The sequence below is a fragment of the Lactuca sativa genome, chromosome 9 (genome assembly GCF_002870075.4).
Source record: "Lactuca sativa cultivar Salinas chromosome 9, Lsat_Salinas_v11, whole genome shotgun sequence".
Taxonomy (NCBI): Eukaryota; Viridiplantae; Streptophyta; class Magnoliopsida; order Asterales; family Asteraceae; genus Lactuca; species Lactuca sativa.
In genome coordinates this window covers 4,623,221-4,646,745 of record NC_056631.2, presented here as the reverse complement: position 1 = coordinate 4,646,745, position 23,525 = coordinate 4,623,221, and the positions used below count along the sequence as shown (strand labels likewise).

The 23,525-nt window shown below is 34.8% G+C and overlaps 3 protein-coding genes and 1 non-coding gene across 5 annotated transcripts; 2 read left to right on the top strand and 2 right to left on the bottom strand.

Moving 5' to 3' along the window:
* The first annotated feature begins 3,074 nt into the window (after positions 1-3,074).
* Positions 3,075-5,461, top strand: LOC111920531 (uncharacterized protein Os08g0359500). The gene is made up of 6 exons (XM_023916118.2): positions 3,075-3,228; positions 4,148-4,328; positions 4,422-4,575; positions 4,681-4,721; positions 4,802-5,009; positions 5,106-5,461. Exons 1-6 carry the CDS (start codon positions 3,224-3,226, stop codon positions 5,189-5,191), a joined length of 675 nt encoding a protein of 224 aa, XP_023771886.1. The 5' UTR covers positions 3,075-3,223; the 3' UTR covers positions 5,192-5,461.
* Positions 5,462-8,458: 2,997 nt separating this feature from the next.
* Positions 8,459-8,532, top strand: TRNAV-AAC (transfer RNA valine (anticodon AAC)). Its single transcript has one exon. It is a non-coding gene; the product is annotated as a tRNA-Val (tRNA).
* Positions 8,533-9,468: 936 nt separating this feature from the next.
* LOC111920530 (thiamine pyrophosphokinase 3) lies at positions 9,469-11,552 on the bottom strand. 2 transcript variants are annotated; one of them, XM_023916116.3, is made up of 6 exons: positions 11,142-11,552; positions 10,956-11,055; positions 10,432-10,504; positions 10,256-10,357; positions 9,927-10,176; positions 9,469-9,766 (listed from the first exon to the last, which is right to left on the bottom strand). In XM_023916116.3, the coding sequence occupies exons 1-6, from the start codon at positions 11,290-11,292 to the stop codon at positions 9,639-9,641; spliced, it is 804 nt and encodes a 267-aa protein (XP_023771884.1). In that variant the 5' UTR covers positions 11,293-11,552; the 3' UTR covers positions 9,469-9,638. The 2 variants fall into 2 exon arrangements, with proteins under 2 accessions (XP_023771884.1, XP_023771885.1); XM_023916117.3 differs by having other exon boundaries at positions 10,956-11,060; positions 11,142-11,281.
* A 2,247-nt stretch (positions 11,553-13,799) lies between these two features.
* LOC111920529 (uncharacterized) lies at positions 13,800-22,851 on the bottom strand. Its single transcript, XM_023916115.3, has 24 exons — positions 22,543-22,851; positions 22,231-22,456; positions 22,002-22,132; positions 21,054-21,931; positions 19,349-19,470; positions 19,161-19,252; positions 18,786-19,072; positions 18,558-18,706; positions 18,380-18,450; positions 16,989-17,162; positions 16,844-16,915; positions 16,588-16,689; positions 16,418-16,507; positions 16,261-16,336; positions 16,086-16,182; positions 15,939-16,008; positions 15,657-15,836; positions 15,434-15,556; positions 15,268-15,351; positions 15,009-15,193; positions 14,801-14,939; positions 14,656-14,715; positions 14,467-14,571; positions 13,800-14,378 (listed from the first exon to the last, which is right to left on the bottom strand). Exons 1-24 carry the CDS (start codon positions 22,630-22,632, stop codon positions 14,265-14,267), a joined length of 3,717 nt encoding a protein of 1,238 aa, XP_023771883.1. The 5' UTR covers positions 22,633-22,851; the 3' UTR covers positions 13,800-14,264.
* Between the last annotated feature and the right edge of the window lie 674 nt (positions 22,852-23,525).

The window sequence follows — 23,525 nt, the reverse complement described above, 5'->3', positions numbered from 1 at the left end:
CGCCGAGTCCCTATCCTTCCATTAGACCTCATACCCGTCTCTACTTGTCGGGTTAGGCGATGACTCGTCGAGTTTTCCTTCTAAATGAACATCGACTGAATCCTCATCCGACTCGACGAGTTGTATGAACAACTCATCGAGTTCATCATCAACTGATACACAGGTCCTATCCTTGACTCGCCGAGTTGTATGAACAACTCGTCGAGTTCATCTTCATCCTTAAGAAGATTGTTTTGGACTCACCGAGTCTGTCCATGCACTCGCCAAGTCCCATGAATTTCCAGAACAATGGCTTAGTCCAGAACTTTGGGTCACTCCTTGGGACCCCTCTTAAAACCTTTCCACACTCAACTAGGTCCTTATGACCCTCAACTGATATGGGACAGAACCTTGGACTCGCCGAGTCCAAGAACGGACTCGCTGAGTTGGTCACAACCACTCACTGATCTTCGATTTCTGATGTACAACCCTTGATCAAAAGGTAGATCTATGCTTCTACAATCGATCTAGCACGTAAAGTTACAACCTTTACGTGCTTGCATGGGACTTTAAGCTCAAAAGGTCCTAAAACAAGCTCTCACAATGCATGGGGCCTTCTTTGAGTGCAAAAGCCACTCCTTTCTGCCTTGTAACCCCTCTAGGGACCTAGATCCGAAACATCAACCTCAAACCATGCTTGCAATCATAGTTGGTGACCAAAATGGCTTAGAAAAGACCTAAAACTCCACACAATGGGATCTATCAAAAGAGAAAGCAAGGTATAGACTTTATACCTTCTGAAGTCTGCAAATGATGCTCAAAACCGAATCCTTCTAGCCTCCTCTTGACCCTTCAAGCTTTTCCTTCCTTCCTTGGATCACAAAAGCACCAAAATCACTCCAAATGCCTTAGATTGCTTCAATAACGGCTAGGGTTTGCTATGGGGGTCTTCTGGGAGCAAATGGGACTAAGGAGGCCGAGTTAAGGTGTTTAAATAGGGTGCAAACCCTCGGATTAGGGTTTTTGTCCAAAGAGGGTCTACTCGCCGTGTCTGGGACTTGACTCGCCGAGTCCACAGCTTAAACTCCGCGCCTCATCCCGCTTCTACTCGGCGAGTTGGTCCTTCAACTCGCCGCGTCCAAGACCAAATGCAAAATATTTAAAGATTTAATAAAAAGAACACGTACCAAGAACCAGGTGCTACAGAATGTTAGTTTTTATAAAAAGTGTGGCATTAAAATGTATAATTACTTAATTTGATTCATAAAAATTCAAATTATTAAAAGGGATTATTATAAATAAAGATAATAGTCTAATGTGTTGAAAGTATCATTTATACCAAAATAATATATGTTGGTTTTAGCGAAATTAACGTTGTAAATCCAAAATAGGATTTTGATTCAATAATCGGCAAAACGAGAGGTGTTTCATATCAATACTCGGAAATTGTATATTAGGGAACATCAAGATTCACCTAGAATTCTAATATGGGTCGAGTTGACTTTCATTGTCTTGTTGACTTGTTTGTCTTCTGTTGGATCTAAAATTGGCAGTTGTCACAGATTTTGATTTCTAATTGATTTCCAAATTCTAAAACCATTTGGTACATGTTTCGGATTTAGGAACTGCATGTGAAAGGTGAAAATTAGGGTGATCAGAGATGATGATCGGAATAGGATCAGATAAAGGCGGAGAAGAGCAGACCGGGAAAGGAGGATAACGGGTGTGTAGGGTGGGGTGAGGGGTGTTGGGAGCGGGGTCCATTTATTTTTTAAATTTTAAATAAGAATAAGTATTATCAGATTAAATGAAAAATAAATACATAAGGGCATTATGGTCATTTCAAATATGGAACGGACTAAAACTGCAACAAATTCGTCTTTGAGGGATGAAACGTGCAAGTTTTAAACAAACGATGGATGATCCAAGTTAAAATTTTAAAATAAGGACTAAACACGCTTTCTGGCATGTGCACGAACGACGATTGGTGTAATTTACCTTTTTAAAAATTTAATAAGAAGTTCTCGACAAATATCGCAACTAGATTATATGTTTTTATGCTTTTTAGTAATTTATGTTTAATTTTATATGTTTTTTTTGTTTTTTTAGTATTTTAGTTTTTATTTTCTATGTTTTTTCAGTAATTTATTTTTAATTTTCTATTTTTTCAGGTTTAAATTTCTATGGTTTTTTTTAATTAATGTAATGTGGTTTCAATTAATGTAAAATATTTTATTATGTTTTAAATTATGTTTTTATTTAACCTGATCATAAAAAAACAAAAATAAAATAAAATTGTGGAGTAGTAACCATTTCCTATGTCTAGTGGGTTGGTGGTGAATCTGACGTGACGGAAAGGTGGCAACACTTTTTTGGTGGGTTGGTGGTGACTATCCCCATAGCCTAAGGTTTTGTTTGTTTTATTAGCAAACTTCTTCAGACCTCTTATTAATGTTCAACGCAACACACACCTAACACTTTTTATCTCGCAATTGTTTGTTTTCTAGAAGTCTTCAAAGTAAAAAACATTTGCGCGTGTTGTGTTTGGCGCAACACTTGTATTGTCTCTTTCAATCTCTTCTTCTTATTTTTCTTGCTGAAATATTAATTATATGTTGCTGAAATTTTATTTTACCTTTTTTTTTCGTTGTTTTTTTGTTTAGTCTTGTTGAATTTTTTTTTTTAATTTTTTATATTGAATAATGATAATTTCTTGATAAAATATCATTATTTTTTGCTGAAATATCATAAATTCTTGTTGAAATGTCATATATTATTAATTTTTCGGTATTAAAAAACTATTTCAGATTATAAAATACGTTTATTTTAATTTTTTAATATCTGCATCAACATGTATGTGTTAAAAAACAAACACATTTCTTATTACAGTCTACAGCCACTTAGTCCATCTCTTCTACTCCAAAAGGTTACGGAGATGGTCTACAGATTTCATAAATTCAAAAACCAAACACCTAGCAGTAAGCGAAGAAGTGAATACATTTAAACCATGATGACTTTTGGTGACCCAGAACAGAATGACCCAAAAGTAATGGGCCTAATTTTTCAATATGGTTTTGACCAAAGCCCAACGTACACAGTACTTTCCCGGTTTACGCCCACACACGTTAGGAATTTCTCAAGGGTTTAAGAGTGAAGTAATCACGATACTCTTTATCAGTCCTCATAACTCAACAGCGTTTCTAGGGTTTTCTTTACTTTCTTCTTTCCTCTTCCGGATACAAAGATGAGGTAACCTTCTGTCCCTCCTACTTTTTTGCAGGTTTCAATCTAATTTCTCATCGATCTTGAGTTGTCCTTTTTGTACTTCGTCGTTTGATGCTGTATTGTGTCGTGTTTTACCTTTTATGAAATCTCATATGATTCCTGAGTAATCATGCTCTGGGATTTTGTAAATTAAGTACATGTATTACCATCCGTGTCTCCCCTAAAAGGATTAGCAGAATAGCGGCTTGGATTTCTTTTTGGGAGTTGAAACATTGACTTGGACCGGATAATTTTGTTTATTTGTTAATTTGTTTGATGGTCGTAATTTCTTTGTACTTCACCGTTGCTGCGATGTCGCTTATTTGACTTGCTCTCCTGTAATCATGTTTTAGGGCTTGGAAAGGTGAAGTACTTGATTAGTATTTATGTCTCTCATTTTTAGATTATCATTGTCAACTGCGAGTCAAATTTAGGGGTTGACTCATGAGTTGACACGATAACTAGTTGTTTTTGGACAATTCATTCCATGGTTGTCAAATTTTCTGCATTTTGTTAGTTACAGATTGTTTAATTTGTAAGTTGTGAATAATATTTTTGCAATTATTCTGTGTTCATGCTTTGGCCTTTGAAAGTTACATGTTCGATTAGCACGGGTCTCTCACTCTCTCCTGATTATCAAGATCCTTTTGGTGGAAAATGTTTATGTGGTTTTGTTTCCTTTCTGTGTGGTATACTGTAAAGATTCCTGTGGACTTTTTGACCAATAATTGAACCATAATAGAATTTTGGTACAACAAAATTATGATGTATAAATAGAACATAGTATTCTATCTTTTAGAGAGGTTCATTTTGTGTCTTATTTAAGCATATCTTTTGCTTCCTTGTGCTTGGTTCAATGATTGGTGTATCCTAATAAATTCAAAAATATTTTGAGCTTTTTTAGTCGTCATCCAGAAGTTAAGTGGGCTCAGAGAGAGGATAAAGTTTACATCACAGTTTTATTGGCGGATACAAAAGATGCAAAAGTGAATCTTGCTCCAGAAGGTGTTTTTACATTCTCTGCTTCAGCTGGTCAGCATGAGTATGATCTTAAGCTTGAGCTTTTTGACAAAGTTAATGTAGACGTAAGCAGACATCTTTGTATTTAATCTCATTTTGACTTTTGTTTTTAATCTTTAGTAAATTAATCTTGATCTTGTTATGTTGTGGATATGTAGGAGAGCAAAATCAATATAGGTGAGAGAAGTGTGTTTTGCATTTTGGAGAAAGCAGAGGCGAAATGGTGGAACAAACTTTTGTCTGGAGATGGCAAGACTCCACATTATGTGAAAGTTGATTGGGACAAATGGGCTGATGAAGATGATGATGCAGGTATTGTGATTGTTACTAATTGTGTCACTGTCACCCACCGTTTCTATATTTAATCATGTTATATGTATATTGTATTCACAAGTTTAATTAAAATATGTTTTTTAGGTCCTGCTGCTGACCTTGACATGGGAGGAATGGATTTCTCAGTAAGAAAATAGCTTCTTAAAATATGACGTATTATTAAAGTTTCTTTCTTTTATATCACTAATGACTTATCCTCATACAGAAATTCGGTGACATGGGAGGCATGGGAGGTATGCCTGGCATGGGTGGCATGGGTATGCCTGGTATGGGTGGCATGGGGATGCCTGGAATGGGCGGCATGGGGATGCCCGGTATGGGCGGCATGGGGATGCCTGGTATGGGTGGCATGGGCATGCCTGACATGGGTGATTTCTCTATGGGTGATGACCTTGAAGACAGTGATGATGAAGGTAACCTAACCTACCTGTTGTTAACATACTTTTTTTTTTTTCTTCTTCTTCTCATTAAGTGATGTATGGATTTACCTAACTGTCACTGGTGTGTAGGTCAAGAAGCAGAAACAAAGACGGGTGCAACCAGCAAGGAAGCAGGAGAGGAGAAGACAGAAGCTGCTGCTGCAACAAGCTCATAGATACAGTCAGATGCTCTTTGGAGTTGTTGTTGAATTTGGATGATTTAGGAAAAAGACCATTTATGGTTATGGTGTGTGCTCCAAAGACTTTGGATGTTGACTAGAAAAAAAACATGAATATGGTTTCTGCTTCTTCTTAGTTGTTAGGAAGGTGGAAACCATACTACTATCCCCCTTTACTATTGAACTTTTGAGTGTTGTAATTTTGTAGCGGTTTCATATCATACTCTTTCTTCTTCTTATATCTAATTGTTTCTCCTTCTGTTGCTATGTTAAGTTTCACACCCTTTTTTAATTCAACTCATTTACTCAATCAGTTTGCAACAAAGATTCACATGCCCAATTCCCAATTAGTTGTCCCATGTCTTTTTAGAAACTCGTTTGCCAGATGATACATGTTTAGGTATGGGACAAAACAGGCTATAAACATTTAATGTATTGAATCAAATTATAATAACAATATCATTGTGGCAAAACTTTAAAATGTTTTATGTGGTTCGATAAATGTGTGCACGTTTTAGATGTTTTTCTTCATCATTCACTAAAAATGTAAATATTATTATTGTATGAACTTTGCTGAAATTGCCACCTTTAATTAAATTGGCACGACCAAGGTTATCATCAAGTTTGTGCTATCATAATAGAATTTAGTTATGTATTGTCATAACAAATTTTATTAACATGATCTATTAACTTTCATGTGTATTTTAATACATTTCAAATGTTCCTTGTTACTGTTTGCATTTAAAGTTTGGTTCTTTGATAATCAATAATGGCAAATTTTATGTTTTTTGGAAATCTGTTTTTTGTTTTTGAAATTTTATGAGTATATTTTTATTTTTCGGTAGAAATTTTGAAAATGCGTTTTGATGTGTGTTATTTTTTTATTAGTTATCATTTTCGACTTTATGTTATTTCCAATAATACATATGTACACACATCCCAACCACACTACCCTAACTCTACCCACCCTACACCTACCATAACACCGATCTGCACCCTCACCCACCCTACACTATTGACACCCATACCTACAACACCTACCCCTTCACCCTATCCACATATCTACCCATCTAAACACAGCCAACTACTACACCCAACCAACCCTTAACCCTTTAATCCCCACCACACCCCACTTTAGGGGTGAGGTGCAATGGGTGTGGGTGTGGGTAGGTAAAGATGAGTGAGTGGGTGTAGTGTTGGGTGGGTTTGTGGGGCAAGGTAGGATTGGTGGTTGGGTAGGTAGGGTGGGAATGAGTGATAAGGGTGGGGTAGGGTATGTAGGTAGGTGGATGAAAATAAGGGTATTGTATGGTAGGATAAGATGAGGTGATGGTTTGGATATGTTGGGGTATGGGTATGGGATAGGTAGGAGATGGGTGGGAGTGAGGTGAGGGTGAGGTGGGTGGAGATTAGTATATGTGTTGTTTAAGAAAAATTGGAGCAGGAAAATTATGGTAAACAATGTTTATTTGTTTTTTAAATTTTTTCAAGTTATTTGTAATTTTGGAAAATGAAATATTTTCATTTTCTAGGAAAAATTCTGAATAAAAAATGTTTAACTACATAAGTTTTTAGAATTTTCATTTTTCTTAGATTTTTTTCGGAATACACCTTATTTTTCCATGACTAAACGGTGGCTAAGTATTGGTATATACATCTCAAATATTTGGTGGATATACATTTAAATGAGTCAAAATATGTGGTTAGTCCATGTGGTTCGCCAAAAGAGACATGGTGAAGACAACTATGATAGCTCATACATGCTTAGTCTATGTGGTTTCATTTCTTGTGTGGTTAGTCATTGTGGTTTCATATTCTTTCAAAATTAGTGTAAAAGTACTATTATACCCTTTGATTTATTATCTTGTGTGGTTAGTCATTGTGTGTTGATTTTTAGGTTTGTGGGTATGTGTGTGTGTGTGTTAATTTTCAGATCTGTAGGTTTGTGTGTCGATTTTCATGTGTGTGTCCATTTCATGATCTACATTTATGTATGTGTATGTCGATTTCTATACGTGGTAATAGTGATGGTGGCGATAGATGCTAGTGACAAAGAGTGGTGTGTGTGTGTGTCTTCATGGAGATGTTCATGTGTGTGTTCATGAAGATATTCTTGAGTGTATGTGTGTTCATGAAGAACAAACCAATATGGGTGGTAAAACCTTGGTAGAGAGAGAGAGAGAGAGAGAGTTTCTTTTGGATTTTTATATTTTTAATCGACAAATAAATAAAAAAATATTCAAAAAATGTAAAAAGAATTAAAAAGCGGTAGAAAATTCATTATATATATGCAATATGACCAATCACACAATAAATGAAAGCATAAGGGTTAAACACATAGCGGTTATAGTATGTTTTGGTGAACCACAAGACCAATCACATAATTATTTTTTGGATGATTATATAAGTGGTTTGGTTCCTTGATCATAGTAACGGCAAAGCTAAGCTTTGGTACGTATATGAAACGTAGAAAACCATTACATTTGTCTTGTTTAGTCCTTTTTTTTCCGTATAGTTGTACTTACAGAATGTGTTCTACCTAATTTATTTGTAAAAAGTTAGCTTGACTTTTCCAAGTCATCTCATCAACATGTATGTTTTGACACAACAATACTAAACTATACATACCAATATATCAGTTAAAAATCAATATAACACAACGATAATCCTTGCACAGTGATGATTATATACTTTACACATGATTGGATTTTGTTGTATTTTTTTGGCATTTAAGTAGTTCATTTTGCAAATGGTTTGATACTGTTTTTTAAAACCAAAATATTGATGGATGACTTCAAAATTTAGATCGCTTTAAGAAAGTGATGTAAGCGAATCACTTTTTGAAAGTGTATGGTGACGAGTTATGTACACAAAGAATATTTTTATATATTGACATTATTATCCATATAAGAAACAAATGTAGGGAAATGTACATAACATTTTCAAAATTGTTGCAATATTGGTTTCCTTGCCAGTCAACAATTCATTCAAAACAATAACAATAACACCACATTTACGGAGTATGTATTGTTATGAATTTGTTCATCCTATAGTTGATTATTTGTAAAAAGATATTAATCACTTATAGAAGATGCTGTTATTTGACAATCTTTAAATAAAAGTACACTCACATAGATTGTTTTATTGTCTCCATCCGACCATCACAAAAAAATATAACTAGTTATTCTATGCATGTTGTTTAGTTGCTATGTTTAACTCTGACAAATATCAATATATATAAAACGTTAGAAAGATGTTCAAACAGGTTTCGTGGTGTAGTTGGTTATCACGTCAGTCTAACACACTGAAGGTCTCCGGTTCGAACCCGGGCGAAGCCAAGTTTTATTTTTTTCAGTTACAACTTCTAAACACCTGTTCTGCTCATCTAGATTAATGTGACACTAAAGACTACAAGTATTGTTTTTTTTTTTCTCCTTACAAGAAAAAGACACTGTCGAAGTTTATCCTAATTAAAAAATTTCACTCGCACATAAAATAAAATTGAAGTCGCTTGAAGGAATCACACTGTACATAATATAAATCGATCTTTAAGTATTATCATATATCTAATTATTAGCATTATAGTTTCCTTATAGATAGGGCTGATGATGTGTATATATATTAAACCAAGCAGGTGGTTAACGAGCTTATTGCTCTTAAACTAGTGACGACCCTATTAGAAAAATCAACCCGATGAAGATGGCATGGAGGTTTGTGACAGAATGAGAATGTGGATCAATACTGTGTCCCTGAAGCTTGCATGCATGGTATTTTTGAGTGTTTAGGTAGGATTCTTCACTAATCACTAAGGGGGTATTAGAGTTTTTTTGACTGCAAGGTCTCAAGAATAGCAAGTTTCAGAGGCATCCAGAGTTGGACTTTGTTGAGCTAGAAGATTAGTTGTCACATACATCACTCTTAATAAAATTGATCCAGAGATATTTTCATGGTGGTGGATCCTGAGAAGGAAAGGCGTTATGGAGTCTTGAAAACAACCATTGTTGGGGATGAAGAAGAGGAAGCAAATTCTCTTTGATGACCTCTAAGACAGACTCACCATTTGTCCTCCGTTTCGATTCGATTACATTAACAGGGGACTATCAACACATGCATATCTTATTAGTAGTTATGTTTGTATTTTTCATACTTTCCTTATAGATAGGGATCTCATGTGTGTATATATTAATTATTATTAAACCCAACGGGAGAAGAGAATATTTAATAAAGGCAAGGAAGATTACTGAATCTTACATTAAGACACAACAGAATCAGCGTCTATCAATTTTAATGAATTCATTTGCATTTTGCATACCAAACATAAAATGTGTACAATATAAGTAATTCTAATGATTGTAATCACAAAAAAGAAATTTAGAATATCACAAAAGATTTATTCCTAGCTAGCAACAAGGAAGGAAGATGATGATGGAGCTTGGCGTCAATTTCAATTTGATGACTGGTTTTTAATGGTTATCGTCCATAGAAGATCAGAATCAGATCGCACGCTTACAATCTCTCCTTTAACAATGTTTGATGTGCTCACTAACCCCCCAAATCTCATTTCCGTGTTATCTGTAGTGTGTAAATAATAATAATAATAATAATAATAATAAATACCCCATCAATTCATCTATTATGATTTTCACAACTATTTTAGATATATTTCACATAATCAAACAGTTAGTAGATTTGTTTGGTATAAAATCATAAATTAGGGATGTCTGTGTCTTACCAAGATTCCATTGAAGCCCTGTGGTTGTAGAACTTCCGGAAGGGGCGCCAATGGGAATAAGACCACAATGTGGGCCCTCCACGGAAGAGTGGATATGAATCTGGTGATGTCGGTTGCTTGGAAGAAGTTGAATAAGACAGTCATCAGACAAGAGAACAATCCGTGTTGTTGAGAAACGGCACAAACTGTTAATGTTTCCCATTTCATGGTCAAACCTTCCACCAAGTGCACCAGCAACAAGTATGCACAGCTGTAACAACACATAATCTATTACAAATTTTCCTTTTTCCAACTACATCTACATAAAAACATTCATCATTTCTACTTACATTTGACTTATCATCATCAGACACAAAATCAAGTACATATGCAATGCATTTATGTAAATCTGTGGTGTCCTGGTCATCAGAATTATCCACAATCATTGTGCCCTGCATTTTGAGGTGTAATTAAACTCTGTAAGATTCCTAGAAAATTGTTTCCATTAAGATTATACACAGCTTACCAGATTTTTGTAGAAATTTAAAACATCTGGTCGGATAGAATCCATGTCTCCTTTAATTACATCCGGCTTGTACCTAAAAGTAGATGCATATCCAGATTATTACAAATTCAACTGTTTCAAGGTGGGCCTATAAATCACACACACACAGTTTCAAGAACAATAATTCACAAGTTAAAAGCTCATTTTCTTTCTTTAGGATGACCCCCCTCTTTCTTCATAGGACTACATAGATGATGACTTTAATGTTCCCAAAACTAACTGTTTACTTTCTATAGGAAAAGATATGCAAGTTAACACATATTCTTTCTTTATGAAGACCCTCTGGCTCTTTCTTCATAAAATTAAAGAGGTGCTGACTTTAATGGTGTGCCAAAAGTGATAGTGGGACATACGATTAGAACTGTGAAGCCCACTTCCACTTTTCCTTTAGTAAAAAGCAAATCCAAGTCTCAGAAGCATAAAACCAAACAGCTTACAGGCAATCAGTAATTACACAACAACTTGAGGGAAGAAACATGTAAAACCTTTCTTGGATTACAGAAACGCTGTGTTCATCAGAGCATAGTTCGGGCATGTTATCGAATAAACGGTTAGCTCCACCATCAGCACAAAGACGAATTTTTGCTGCTCTACAACAACAACAGCAACAATCATAAAAACCCTATAATCACTATGACCATTCGATTGAACAGGAACGAGTATAGACTTACCGTGTTGCCAGAGTAAGGGTGAAAACCGGGGGAGACGTTGGTTAAGGATGATAAGTGCGTACGTGGTCGGAGAAGAGCCGTTTACGGCGTCGGTTATCGTCGGTGGCAATAAGAAGCTTGAAGAATGAGTCATGAGTAACTTTTCTGACATCGGATGAAGAAAAACGCAATCTCACAGAATCACAGAGGAAAGATAAGGTGGGAATCAAGAAAAATGATCACTTCTGACGATACATGTCGGCGCGGTGATTGTTTATTGAAAGAAACTTGGAGCTTCTTGGTCATTTATTCTGATTTCTGGGGTGGCTGGTGGTTGAAATCTTTGATGTACAGCGAACATGGAAATTGAATACTATTTGGGGAATTGGGATCCACAATTTTCAATCACGAAACGTGGAGACTATTATATTAACAAATTTTCCATCTTCTATATATTTTCTACGCTATTCGTTTTCTCTTAATATATTAAAAATCATAATGACCTTTGCAAAGTAACAAATTTTAGTTATATATATATATATATATATATATATATATATATATATATATATATATATATATATATATATATATATATATATATATATATATATATATATATATATATATATTAAAGTTATTTTTATACTCAATATAATATTGACTTTATTGAATAGTATTAAAAAAATATCGATATGAACAGGTGCCGTGAATTTTGCCGGTCTCCAGTAAAATATAAGTTTTCCATCCATTTTTTAAAATGTCGGTCATTTTCTCCGGAAAAACATCGATTTTCCAATGAACCTAGAGTTTGTTCATATATATATATATATATATATATATATATATATATATATATATATATATATATATATATATATATATATATATATATATATATATGACTTGGAGTTTTTCATTAGGGTTTTTCAAGATCTCAAGAACGATGTGGAGGTCAAACTCGTTTCGGGTGTTCATAAAGATCTGAAAAATCAAACTTAGGGTTTCTCGTTTCAAGTTTTTCAAGATCTATAACTCGTTTCTAGGGTAATGAAGAACAATATCAAGAAATCAATTTTAAGAACTCAATAAAAGGTTTCGATTCTCAAGAACTCAACACACATGCATCTAGAAATTCCTTTCTAGAAAGGGTTTCGTTTTCAAAAAAGGATTTCAAAATTTCGTTGGAAAACCCATCATTGGCATGAGAAAATGATTGGAAACTTCAAAGATTGTCGGATAACTCATATTTCGCCGGAAACGACATTGAAAACCAGCAAAACTCACTAAGACCGGTCACATTGGTGTTTTTTTTAAACAAATTCAACAAGTTTAATGATATATTAAGCACAAAACTAAGTTTAGTGATATAAACAAAAGCTACGATTGGTTATCCTTACAAATCATTATCCATATATTTAAATCACATATTAGTTAGTAATTATAAGTAATAATAAATTGATGAATAGTGCATATGATTAAGGCTGAAAGTCAAAAGTATAGGGTTACTTGGATATCCGCTTATATTGCACTATTTCATACATTGTTGATTGTTTGTAGAAATATCATGGTTAATGTACAAATGTATTTCGAAGTGTTTTGGTTTTTTGCATATACCATGTTTTTTTAATAAACTATAATCCAAGCCAAGGTAAGCAAATTGGAACATTTTGTTCACAAATACTTTTGCCTTAGTGGTTTTTTTGCTCACAAATGCAACATTTTGTTCACTTCATCAAATAGTTTGTTATCCATTTATAACATTAACCATAATATCAAAATCAATATTTATTTTCTCAATGTGATTGAAGTATACATGTCCATACCAACGTGTTAAAGGTTGTCCGTGACAAACACAAGTTTTTTTAATATGAAAAGGTATAAGGTTAATTGAAAACCGCTTACATTACTCTACTTACTGTTGGTACAGATATCATGGTTAATATACAAATTTATTTCCTAATATTTTAGTCTTTTACAAATAGCATTGTTCATTAAAATAATAATAATAATAATAATAATAATAATAAATCAAAGGTAAGCAATTTGAGCATGTTGTTCACAAAATACTTTTACCTAAATAGCTTTTTGTTAAGAAAATGTTTTAATTTTGATGATATATGTATTTTTCAAATAACGGCATTTTTTAACATCTCAAATAGTTTGTTATCAAATTGTAACATTAACCATAAATATCAAAATCATTATGATATTTATATTCTCAACACAAAACAAGTATGCATGTCCAGTCCATACCACTGTGTTAAAGGTTCTCCATGACAAACATGAGTTTTTTTTTTTTCTTTTAAATACGAATGAAAGACACATGTCAACATCATGTGAAAAACAAAAAGCATCGACGACAAAAACATGAATGGATTCATAGCCTATGAATTTGCATATATTGTCTATGGAGGCTGTGTCATGCCTCCACTTAATGAGTGATATGAAGAGCTTGGGTACTTTTGTTTTGTTTTAACATTCATTATGATACTTTGGTTTGGCAGATTGTTGTTAAAAAAGGTCAGCGGAACCTGTCAAATAACTTTCAATGATTTGAAATCCGAAAGAAGTAAACGTCTGATTAGCAGTAAATGAGATGGAAATAATAAGCATACCAAGGTTAATAAAAGTAACTTCAACCAAAAAAAAAAAAAGCCAAAAACTGAAGTCCATTAGTTTAAAACAAGATTGGAATGGCACTGAATGTAAAATAAAACAAGCAAATTAGTTATTAGTCTCTACATAGATAGATACAGGAGGCATAAAAAAATTTAAGAATAGCAAGGCAAATGAAATAAATATGGATTTGAAATGAAAGCAAAGGGGGGAGGCAACAACTAAATATATATTATATATATAATACACATAGGAGAAAGGCTCAACTCAGCGCAATGGAAAAAAATCTCTTGGGTGACAAACCTGCAAAGGAATTTCCGTTGATACAGGTCGTGTTGTATATGAGGGTGGGGTGGGGTGAGGTGGGCATTTTATGATAGAAAAGTAAACCAACAAGTCTCTGTCTGTCTGTCTGTTTTTTTTTTTTTTTATCTCAAACTAATTTGTAAAAAAGTAAACAAAGGGAGGACTGCTATACACTTTGATAGTTGCTGATTCATACACTCGTGTGGTGTGGTGTGGTGTCTACATGAAGTAACTGAGAAGCTTTTTCTTCCTGGATCCACCTTCGCCGTATAACTCATTCCATTGCAGAAGCTCGTTCATATTTGCTGACTCAGACGACACACTCGCGCATACCTGATAGATAATACAAAAATATATCATCACCATTCTTTTCACTTTTACTAAATAAATAAATAAATAAATAAGAGTTTGAATAGATTACCTGGTCATGTGCATACTTAAAATCATCCAAATTTAGTGGGCGAACGTCCACACTGCTTCGTAAAGCAGGTACCGGCTTATTTTCTGCCAATGCCAAAGCTTTCTCCTGCATAATAAGTAATAACAATGCACCAAATATTAATTAAAATAAATTAATAATAATATAAAGTTATAAATATAGAAAACAAACCTTCTTTTCCTTCTCTAATATCTCTCTAATTGGACAGTGGGCAGCTGTCACGCAAAGATTCTGAAATGAACCAAAAAAAAAAAAAAAGAGAGTAAATATATGAAAAAGTAAAAAAGGTAGTGTAGCATGGAAGTGGAAGGAAGACCTTCAAATCACTTCCTGAGTAGCCATCTGTCATATTAGCGACTGCTTGAAGATCCATATCGGGTGCCAGCTCCTCTTTTGCCAATATGACTCTTAAAATTTTCTCCCTGTTGGCGGCATCTGGTAGATTTACCATCAACCTGAAAATTCATTTTGTTGATATTATTTATATGTTAATAAAAAATATATGTATATAATTTATGTTGTACCTGCGAGGCAGTCTCCGGATGACAGCTTCATCGAGGTCAAAAGGCCTATTGGTTGCACCGAGTACAAGTACCCGTTCTCTATCTTTTGTACGAAGGCCATCCCAATTCACCATGAACTCGTTTTTCATTTTACGCATTGCTTCATGCTCCCCAGGGTTTTCACGTCTTCCCAGCATGCTGTCCACCTACCAACCATCATCATCAATCATTATCATACATAACTCATACCTCATAAACCATCAATATCATATACACCTACCTCATCAACAAAAACAACACTGGGTGCGATTTTACTAGCAAGGCTGAAAACTGCTTTCACATACTTCTCTCCTTCACCAAACCACTTCACACACATCATCATCAGTTATGTTATCTACCAAAAAACAATACTATTTCTTATCTTTTAAATAATTAATTAATAATACCTTGGACGTTATGCTTGACATGGATATGTTGATGAAATTTGCACCAGCCTCGGTTGCAATAGCTTTTGCAAGCATTGTTTTACCAGTACCCGGGGGTCCAAACAGCAAGATTCCTTTACAAGGCTACACAAAAACATAATCATAAACACAACATATTATAATTATTATTATTAATGAAAAAACATCAATATAATATAACAACTTCAACTTGTGGTGTGGTTACCTTTGTTAGCTGCCCTTTACAGAACAACTCAGGCCTCTGAAGAGGTAGCATCACCAACTCTTTCAAGGTATCCTTCACAGATTCAAGAGCTCCGATGTCGTCAAAGCTAACACCAATATCACCAGGAGGAATAACTTCACCAAGCAGTCTCTTCTCAAATTCGTTTTCAGTAACCACATCCTGGAATTGGAATAAATAAAATTTGTTTATGTCATCCATCACACATTAACGAATTATTACATGCATAAAATGTGTGTATAACTGTAATTAACCATAACCCACCTTCAGGGTCTTTTTAGAACTTTTGCTCTCGTTTTGAGTTCCTTGCAGTATGTTGATCCCATACTCGAGACTGCAAACCACATGAAAAATGTATAACACAAAAATAAGCATGCATGCTATTGGCTATTGCTATTTGCTAGTTAGTACCTTTCATTGGAAATCACAGGTTTAGCATCTTTAGCAGAAGCTTCACAACTCTGCATAAAGTGATGACTCAGAGCCCATCCAATAACTTTCTCCACACCTATCAACATATCCAAAAGAGTGAAAATTAATCAAAAAGCCAAATTGGTAAGAATCAGAGATGTACTACTCTACTCACTTTCGTTAGTCAAGGTTTGATCTTTTACACAAAGTTCATCAAGGTTGGAGCACTCAAGACCGACTCGACTCAGAACCTAAACATCATGACATCAGAAATATAATATAATATAATTATTAGAATAACAAAAAAAAAATTGTGAATTTTGAATACTTACTGCACGGATGTTGACAATGTTTGACTGTGATTTTAAGGTCTCTATGTCACGATCCAGTTGTTGCTTCCAGTCTGAAAGCAGCACTTCATCCTACCATCATCATTATCACAAGGTTAACTGAGGTCCACCAACAATTATGAAAAAATATATATATTCAAATAAATAATTACCTGAGGCATCTGTATGGCAACTTTGTTTGGGAAAAGTCGGGTGAGCTGCTTCATTGTTTTGGGAGTTTCCTTGCTTCTATCATGAAGTCTACTAAAACTATCCTGAATGATATGATATATAGGAAATTTTTTTATTACATTGAAATATATATATATATATATATATATATATATATATATATATATATATATATATATATATATATATATAATACATGTGATGTGATTAATTTATAGCAGTAGACAGTAGTAGTACCGGGAAAGCCAAGTCAAGCAATGTGGTCTGATTGCTCCCAAACTTTGTGAAGAGTAATCCACCAGGATGAGACTGGAAAATTAAAATGTTATTATTATGAATATGATGGAATGGAATGGAATGAAAATCTAAAAGGAAGACTTACTTTCTCCTTGCGGCTGTCCATTTGAGTATGTGAAGCAATGACAACCACATTAGCAGGTGCATTTTCAAGCTTGCTCTTGAAGGAAGCATACGCCTCTGGATTTCCCAGCATTGATTTCTCTATATCTTTCACAAACAAAAGCAATGAGCTGCTTTTACTTTCTTTTACAGCAACCTGCATACAAACACACTTTTCAACTCACTCAACCATCAACCATGTCAGTTGCTACAAATTAACCTTCAAAGCTTCTTATGCAATTTTAGGTTTTTAGCTTAGCTGTGCCCCCCTCCCGTTTGCTCCATACAGCATAATACATATGTGATATGTCAGGCAGCTACAGTTTCTTTTTCACTTAATTACTTAATCTGATATTCTGATGCCTATATATATATATATATATATATATATATATATATATATATATATATATATATATATATAGAGGGTTACTGAAGAAAGAACTTAACATTTTACAAATTTGCCCTCACTTATTTTTTGTGTTGCCCTTTTTTCAACTGCTTCATTACCTACAAGCATTTGAGCAGTCCTAATGCCATTTGCAGCGCACATTTCTCATCAACCACTCCATTCAATGTATCAACTCATGATTTTACATATTATATGATATCAAGTGTAGTAAAGGAAGGGCTTACCAGCTTCAATCAAATTAATCCAGGGATGTTAGACTATATTTTTGCAAAATAGAGTTTATATTATTAAATAAGTAGTGTCTATTGATATTGAGATATTATAAGTTTGTCCTCACATCCAAATTCCCTAAAGAAGCCCACCACTATCTAACGCCCATATGACCAGGAATTTCATTAGGTTCTAACATCCTTGCAGAATTACACACTTGCTCTATTTTACATACATATAATATAATATAATATAACTTTGTTTCCCTTATAGGCACAATTCTAGCTATGTTCTACTCCCTAGTGCTTCTTTTTGGTTATAACATCATCCATTGTTTTGGTTATACAACTTAAAAAAAGAAAGCATATTACTTGCTTTAGGTTTTGATTGCATAACAACTTATTAAAACGATACAAGAGAGTGTCTCTATCTCCCCTCTCTTTGAAACATGCACTGTGGTTGGCTCTAACTTAAAAGACAAGTGAACTCAGACTCCCATCCAACCAAGAAAACTGTAGAACCTAAAAAAAGTTTCTATGCCAAGTCTTTAACAGTAAAAAAAGTTTCTAGTGTTCCTGTTGAAACTAAACTTTTTCTAATTACAGCAAGCACAAATTTTATGAAAGATGAATGAATCTTGAAGTCCCATACCTCATACAACTTCAGTTTCATGCTAGATTGAAAATATAACCAAAGAAAGAAATATGATCATTTCAAATATGTAAACTACTGTATTGTATAGAAAGAATCACCTCAAAAAGTTCATTAATAGCGAGCTTCTCAATGTCATCGGCACTCGAAGAATCAAGGCGAAGCGAATCAGCTGCACATATAATCCAACAAAGGAATAATAATATCAATTTAGTTTTCACTAATAATGAACAATAACCTAAATATTATTAAACAACAATATCCAATAGTTGCATGTACCAGAACAAAAAAAGCCATGATCTTCCTCACAAATTCCTCCAAGATCGTTCCCTTCTTGAACTGACCTATCAAATCTGACTCCAATCTTGGAAGACCCATTCTCCTCAAATGGAAGTAAAACTTTGCCCTTATAACCATAAGTTGGCCCCCTGGGGAAATAAATAAATATCTTTGGAGATCAGAGATTACAAAATATCAAGAATTTCAACTGAAGCTAAAATAAAATACCTCAAGGGAGTCTGCAAAGGAGAAAAACCAGATGACAAGGAACCCACATATTTAACTCTATCACCTTTCTTGAAGGTGTAGCTTTTTGATGATGCAGTAGATGCCTCCTGCTTTGGCTGAGCATGAGAGCCTGTGGTAGATCCACCAACTATATCAGCCTCAACACTTGATGTCGGTTTCTTCGAGTGCATAGCCCCCGCTTGTGGGGCCCGTTTAGCAAACACACTTGCTCTTTCAGGCCTAGTACTCTCTTTTAGTGAAGTGTCCGTTTCCTTAGCAACTGATCCCTGTTACCCAAAAAATTATCAAAATATCTATATATAGTCAGTCATTAAAAAGGAATTGTGATTGTGAATTGGAAGATAGAAGACTTACACCAGGTAATAAAAGAGAATCAACTACAAGCAGTCTAGCATCTAGATGTTTAGCAAGAGCCTTTGCCAATGTTTCTTGATATATCTCTGAACCTGTGTTGTGTTGTGTTGTGAGGACACAAAGTTAAAGAGTATTCAAACAAGAAAGACTTTTCTGTCCTTTCGATGTAAACCAATTGAACACAGTACCTGCTGGACCAGATAAGAGTATTCTAGGGCACAAAGTAGGCAGATCTGAGGCATACTTCACAAAATCATTACGTTTCAGATGGAGATATGTGGAGGCAATCAATACACTTTTTGTTGTTTCACTGCATGTTTCAAAAGAAATAGTAATGTAACCAAAAAAGCTAAAAGAATAATAGTTATTTTGCTGAGAAAGCCAACAAGCGTCATCTTTCTTATTATTACCATCATCTTTATTTGTTTGGTCAATATGTTTGATAGCAATTAACTAAACTATATTTTAATTACTCTAATAAATTATGTTAGCTGCAATTTCCAGCCTTTGAATCAACACAACCTAAGCCAAAAGATGGCTATAAATCTGAGCCACGTTCTTATTCAAAAACACCCTTGGATTGCTGTCTCATACAGTCATATGCAACAGAAAGCCTTTCAACCAGTGATGCAAATGAGGAAACTAAGTTAGTCCAATGACTACTTGTTCAGTTTTTCCTGATACTCACATTTAAAGTAGAAAGAGTTTGGCCTTGTTCATTTAGTTCTCTAAAGGAGTACAAATCGAATTATAACAACAGCTTTTGGTAAGCTTCAAAAAGAACTAACAAAAAACTGAAGAAAAGCACATAGAATCACATATGTGATCCACTTTATTTGTGTCACGCTACATGGAAGACCTACTCCTCTTTGAATGTCAAGCAAGCTAGAAAAAAAAAAACTAAATCCTGAAATCTCCAATTACATGATGATTAATATATTCACAAAACAAATCATCAGCCAGAAAAGGATAAGCCAAATACAGACAGAAGAAAAGTGGAAACCAATGCATCATCTATGAGCATCATAACCTACTCGGGGATGCAAATCAGAGCAAGTTTGATCCTTAACCCCTATGCTAAAAACATTAATCTGTGAAGGCATCCTAAACTAAATTACAGTTAAAATATTGCCACAAAAAGGTTCTACCATGTTTGTGTTACATTAAAAAAAAATTAATAATAATAAAAATATCATACTATGTAAGAAGGTGTTTCTTTTTTACTTAATGAGCTTTATGGGTTAAGTACTAAATCTGGCCAGCTATACATCGATGTTTCTTTTTTACTTAATCTGAACAGAATGACTTCAAGGGGTTTACAAAAAAACCAGGCTTGATATGTTACGACACTAACCCTTTTACCTATTTGCCCTTCTTATATCTTCCACACAAGTACCACGTTAAAGTTGATGAATATTGTTAAAACTGATGTATATTGTGAAAAAATGTTTGTTAGAATGTAAGGGTAAAATGATCATTTAGCTTCATTCAGACGGTTTATTCGGTATTTCAGTCTAGAAAAACTAAAACAGACCTTATGTATACAGCCACGACTTGATAAGAAAAAAGAAGCAGCCCTTAAGTGTCAAGCACCCTAACCTGGTATGGCTCATAGACATCATCTATTTTGTACAATCAAATCTATTATAAATTCTATTGATAGTAATCATCACATGCAATTCTCATCATCCACATGCCTATAGGCCTAGATTATTGTTGCTTCTAAAAGAATGGATAAATCCATCAATTCTCTAAATTCACAACAATGATAACCTGTACTACAATAGAGGTCTTAAGCTTTTCTCACAAGTTTTTAGCCAGTTAAAGATCATGTGATGACCAGATAGGGAAGTACAAAAAAGAGAGAATAAAAAAGTAAGGCAGTGGTTGCACCTTAAGTAATATGGGAAATCCTTAAATGTAACTTCAATTGCATCGGGGCTGAGAATCCCTTGTTGTAAGCTATCTTTATATGTTTGACGCCTTGCTGCTAATGAGATGGGTGGATCAATTTCCTTAAGCAGTTCTCTAATTTCTTTCCTCTCATCAATAATTTTCAAAATATCCAACTCAGAAGCAGTGGATCCTGCAAGCATTCTCAGTAATGGCCTTAATTCATGAGTTGCTGCAGGGCCAGGGGCATTCCCTGTGTCCCCAACACCAACACCATCAATATTCTCATTAGCACCCTTCTCACTCGATGGTGCCACATCAGCAGCATCTTTCATTTCAGTATCAGATGCACGATTATCACAGACAGAGGGTAGATTTGGCATTCCAGTTTGTAAGCCTTTGCCTTTACGAGAAGGAGGGGGGAGAAGAGATAACTCTTTCTGAATACTAGACAAAGATGCTAATATTGAGGCTCCTGCAACTGCTGATGGGTCTCTAGATCTTGCCTCAAACTGTAACCCTTTTAATGACCCACTATGTGCTTCTAATATGCTCATGGGAGGTGCCACATCTGCACCAACATTATCATTCGATAGCTGTTGAAATATATAAGCATGCCTTCCCGAAGAGCTAAAAATCACTTCATCTCCAGCTTTAAGTGGTAAGGTTGACCTTTTAGTGCATGTCTTGCCATTGACTTTCACAACACCTTTGCCACCAGTGATTTCAAGTAAAGTGATTGATGCGCCTCCTTGCTGTGACTCTATGTGCCTCAGGCTACACAATGATTTACTGATGTTGGGATCGCCGATCCACAGGTCACATTGGCGACCTTGACCAACAGTGAAAATGGGACGATCCATAACAACATGAGGGTTCTGGACATCAGAAAAGAAACACATTAGACTCTTATGATTGCATGTAAATAACAGTTGAAAGACCTACTACCTGTGAGCACTGGGAAAGAAGCTTTCCCCACGCAACCCCAACATTAGATTTTGACTGTCTTTTCTTGGTACGATTCAACACAGTTGAACCACCATTCGCCTTCGTCTTCTCTACATCTATTAACGAATCACCTACAAATCAATCCGAAAGAAAGAAAGATCAAGAGCTGTAGAAAGGTATCCCAGTCCCCGCAACAAGTTTTTACAAATTCATGTAACCTCAATCCCACCTAGAGACATAGGCGAGACTAACGGCTGTCCTTCCACTTGAACAACCGGAGATTTTTCAGGAACGTCAACACCGGGCACTTCGTCACAGGCATCGGAGTCTTTCTTGGACGGATCAGAAGATCGGACCTCCTGTTCTTGAGACTCGCATCCACCGGATTCCTTCACCACCGCCTCAATGGGCTCCACCGGCGTCCCGGTAGTAGACGAAGATGCCGCCTCCGCTGCCTGCAACCACCGATCGCCAAAAATGAAATTTTCGATATAAAATTCAACAGAAACAAAGTCTTTTACAAACCCCCAATTAACGATACCTTTGATCTTTTCCCGGTTGGGATAGGAGACGAACATGGGGATGATAGCGTGCGTTTCGAGGAAGACGAGCTCCGCCTTGTTTCCACCATGGTTAATTTGTCTCCGTCGATTCGGAATTCGATTGCAGAGGATTACAAAGAAGAAAAAAGGGGAAATCTGTAGACAAAACTGATTTTCCTATATATATGAAGATGAATGACGATTAAAATGGAAAAAAGATTATAATATTGATTTGGGAATAGGGATAAAGATAGAGAGCTGGGCAACCAAAAGGGCTGCAAGTATGATTATATATGAATTTTACGGAGGGGGTTGTTAAGCGGCAGCAAGTGAAAAGGGGCAAGTTTGGGGTTGAATGTGGAGTGGGTGGGTAAAGAATATGGTCTATTTATCAATTAAGGGTCTTCAACTCATAGATATTTTGTTAAATACAATCAATATCTAAATACTTACATATTTAATGTTAATACACAAATGAAAACAATATCGGCCTTAACAAGCAATTTATCAATTTGTATATTAGATGATCCTAATTGTATTGTGTATCGTGATAGAGTTGTCGGTATCTGTTTTTATATATTAAATTTGTTTTTGGTAATATTTAATGATGTAGTTTCTAATGTTTATTTAACTCGTTTATGTGTTACATGTGAAGTTTTCTCCCGATAAGTATCTATGGTTCTTGAGTTGTTTAACGCAAGATGTTTTTCTACATCATGAGCAGCAAAATGTCATTGAGAACATAGACATCATAAAACAAATGATCTATGCTTGTTTGATCCATTCATGGGTAAGGAACAAGGTAACTTTGTGTCCATGTATGTCATCAGTTAAGTAAGTACATTTATAAATGGTGTGCTCGTAGCAATGAAACTATGACATGGACATTAAAGTCATGTCGCCTTGTTGTGAAAACAATTACATGAATATTATAAAATGTCTCATATTTGTAATTAGTCGCAAGACTTGAGTAGTTCACAAC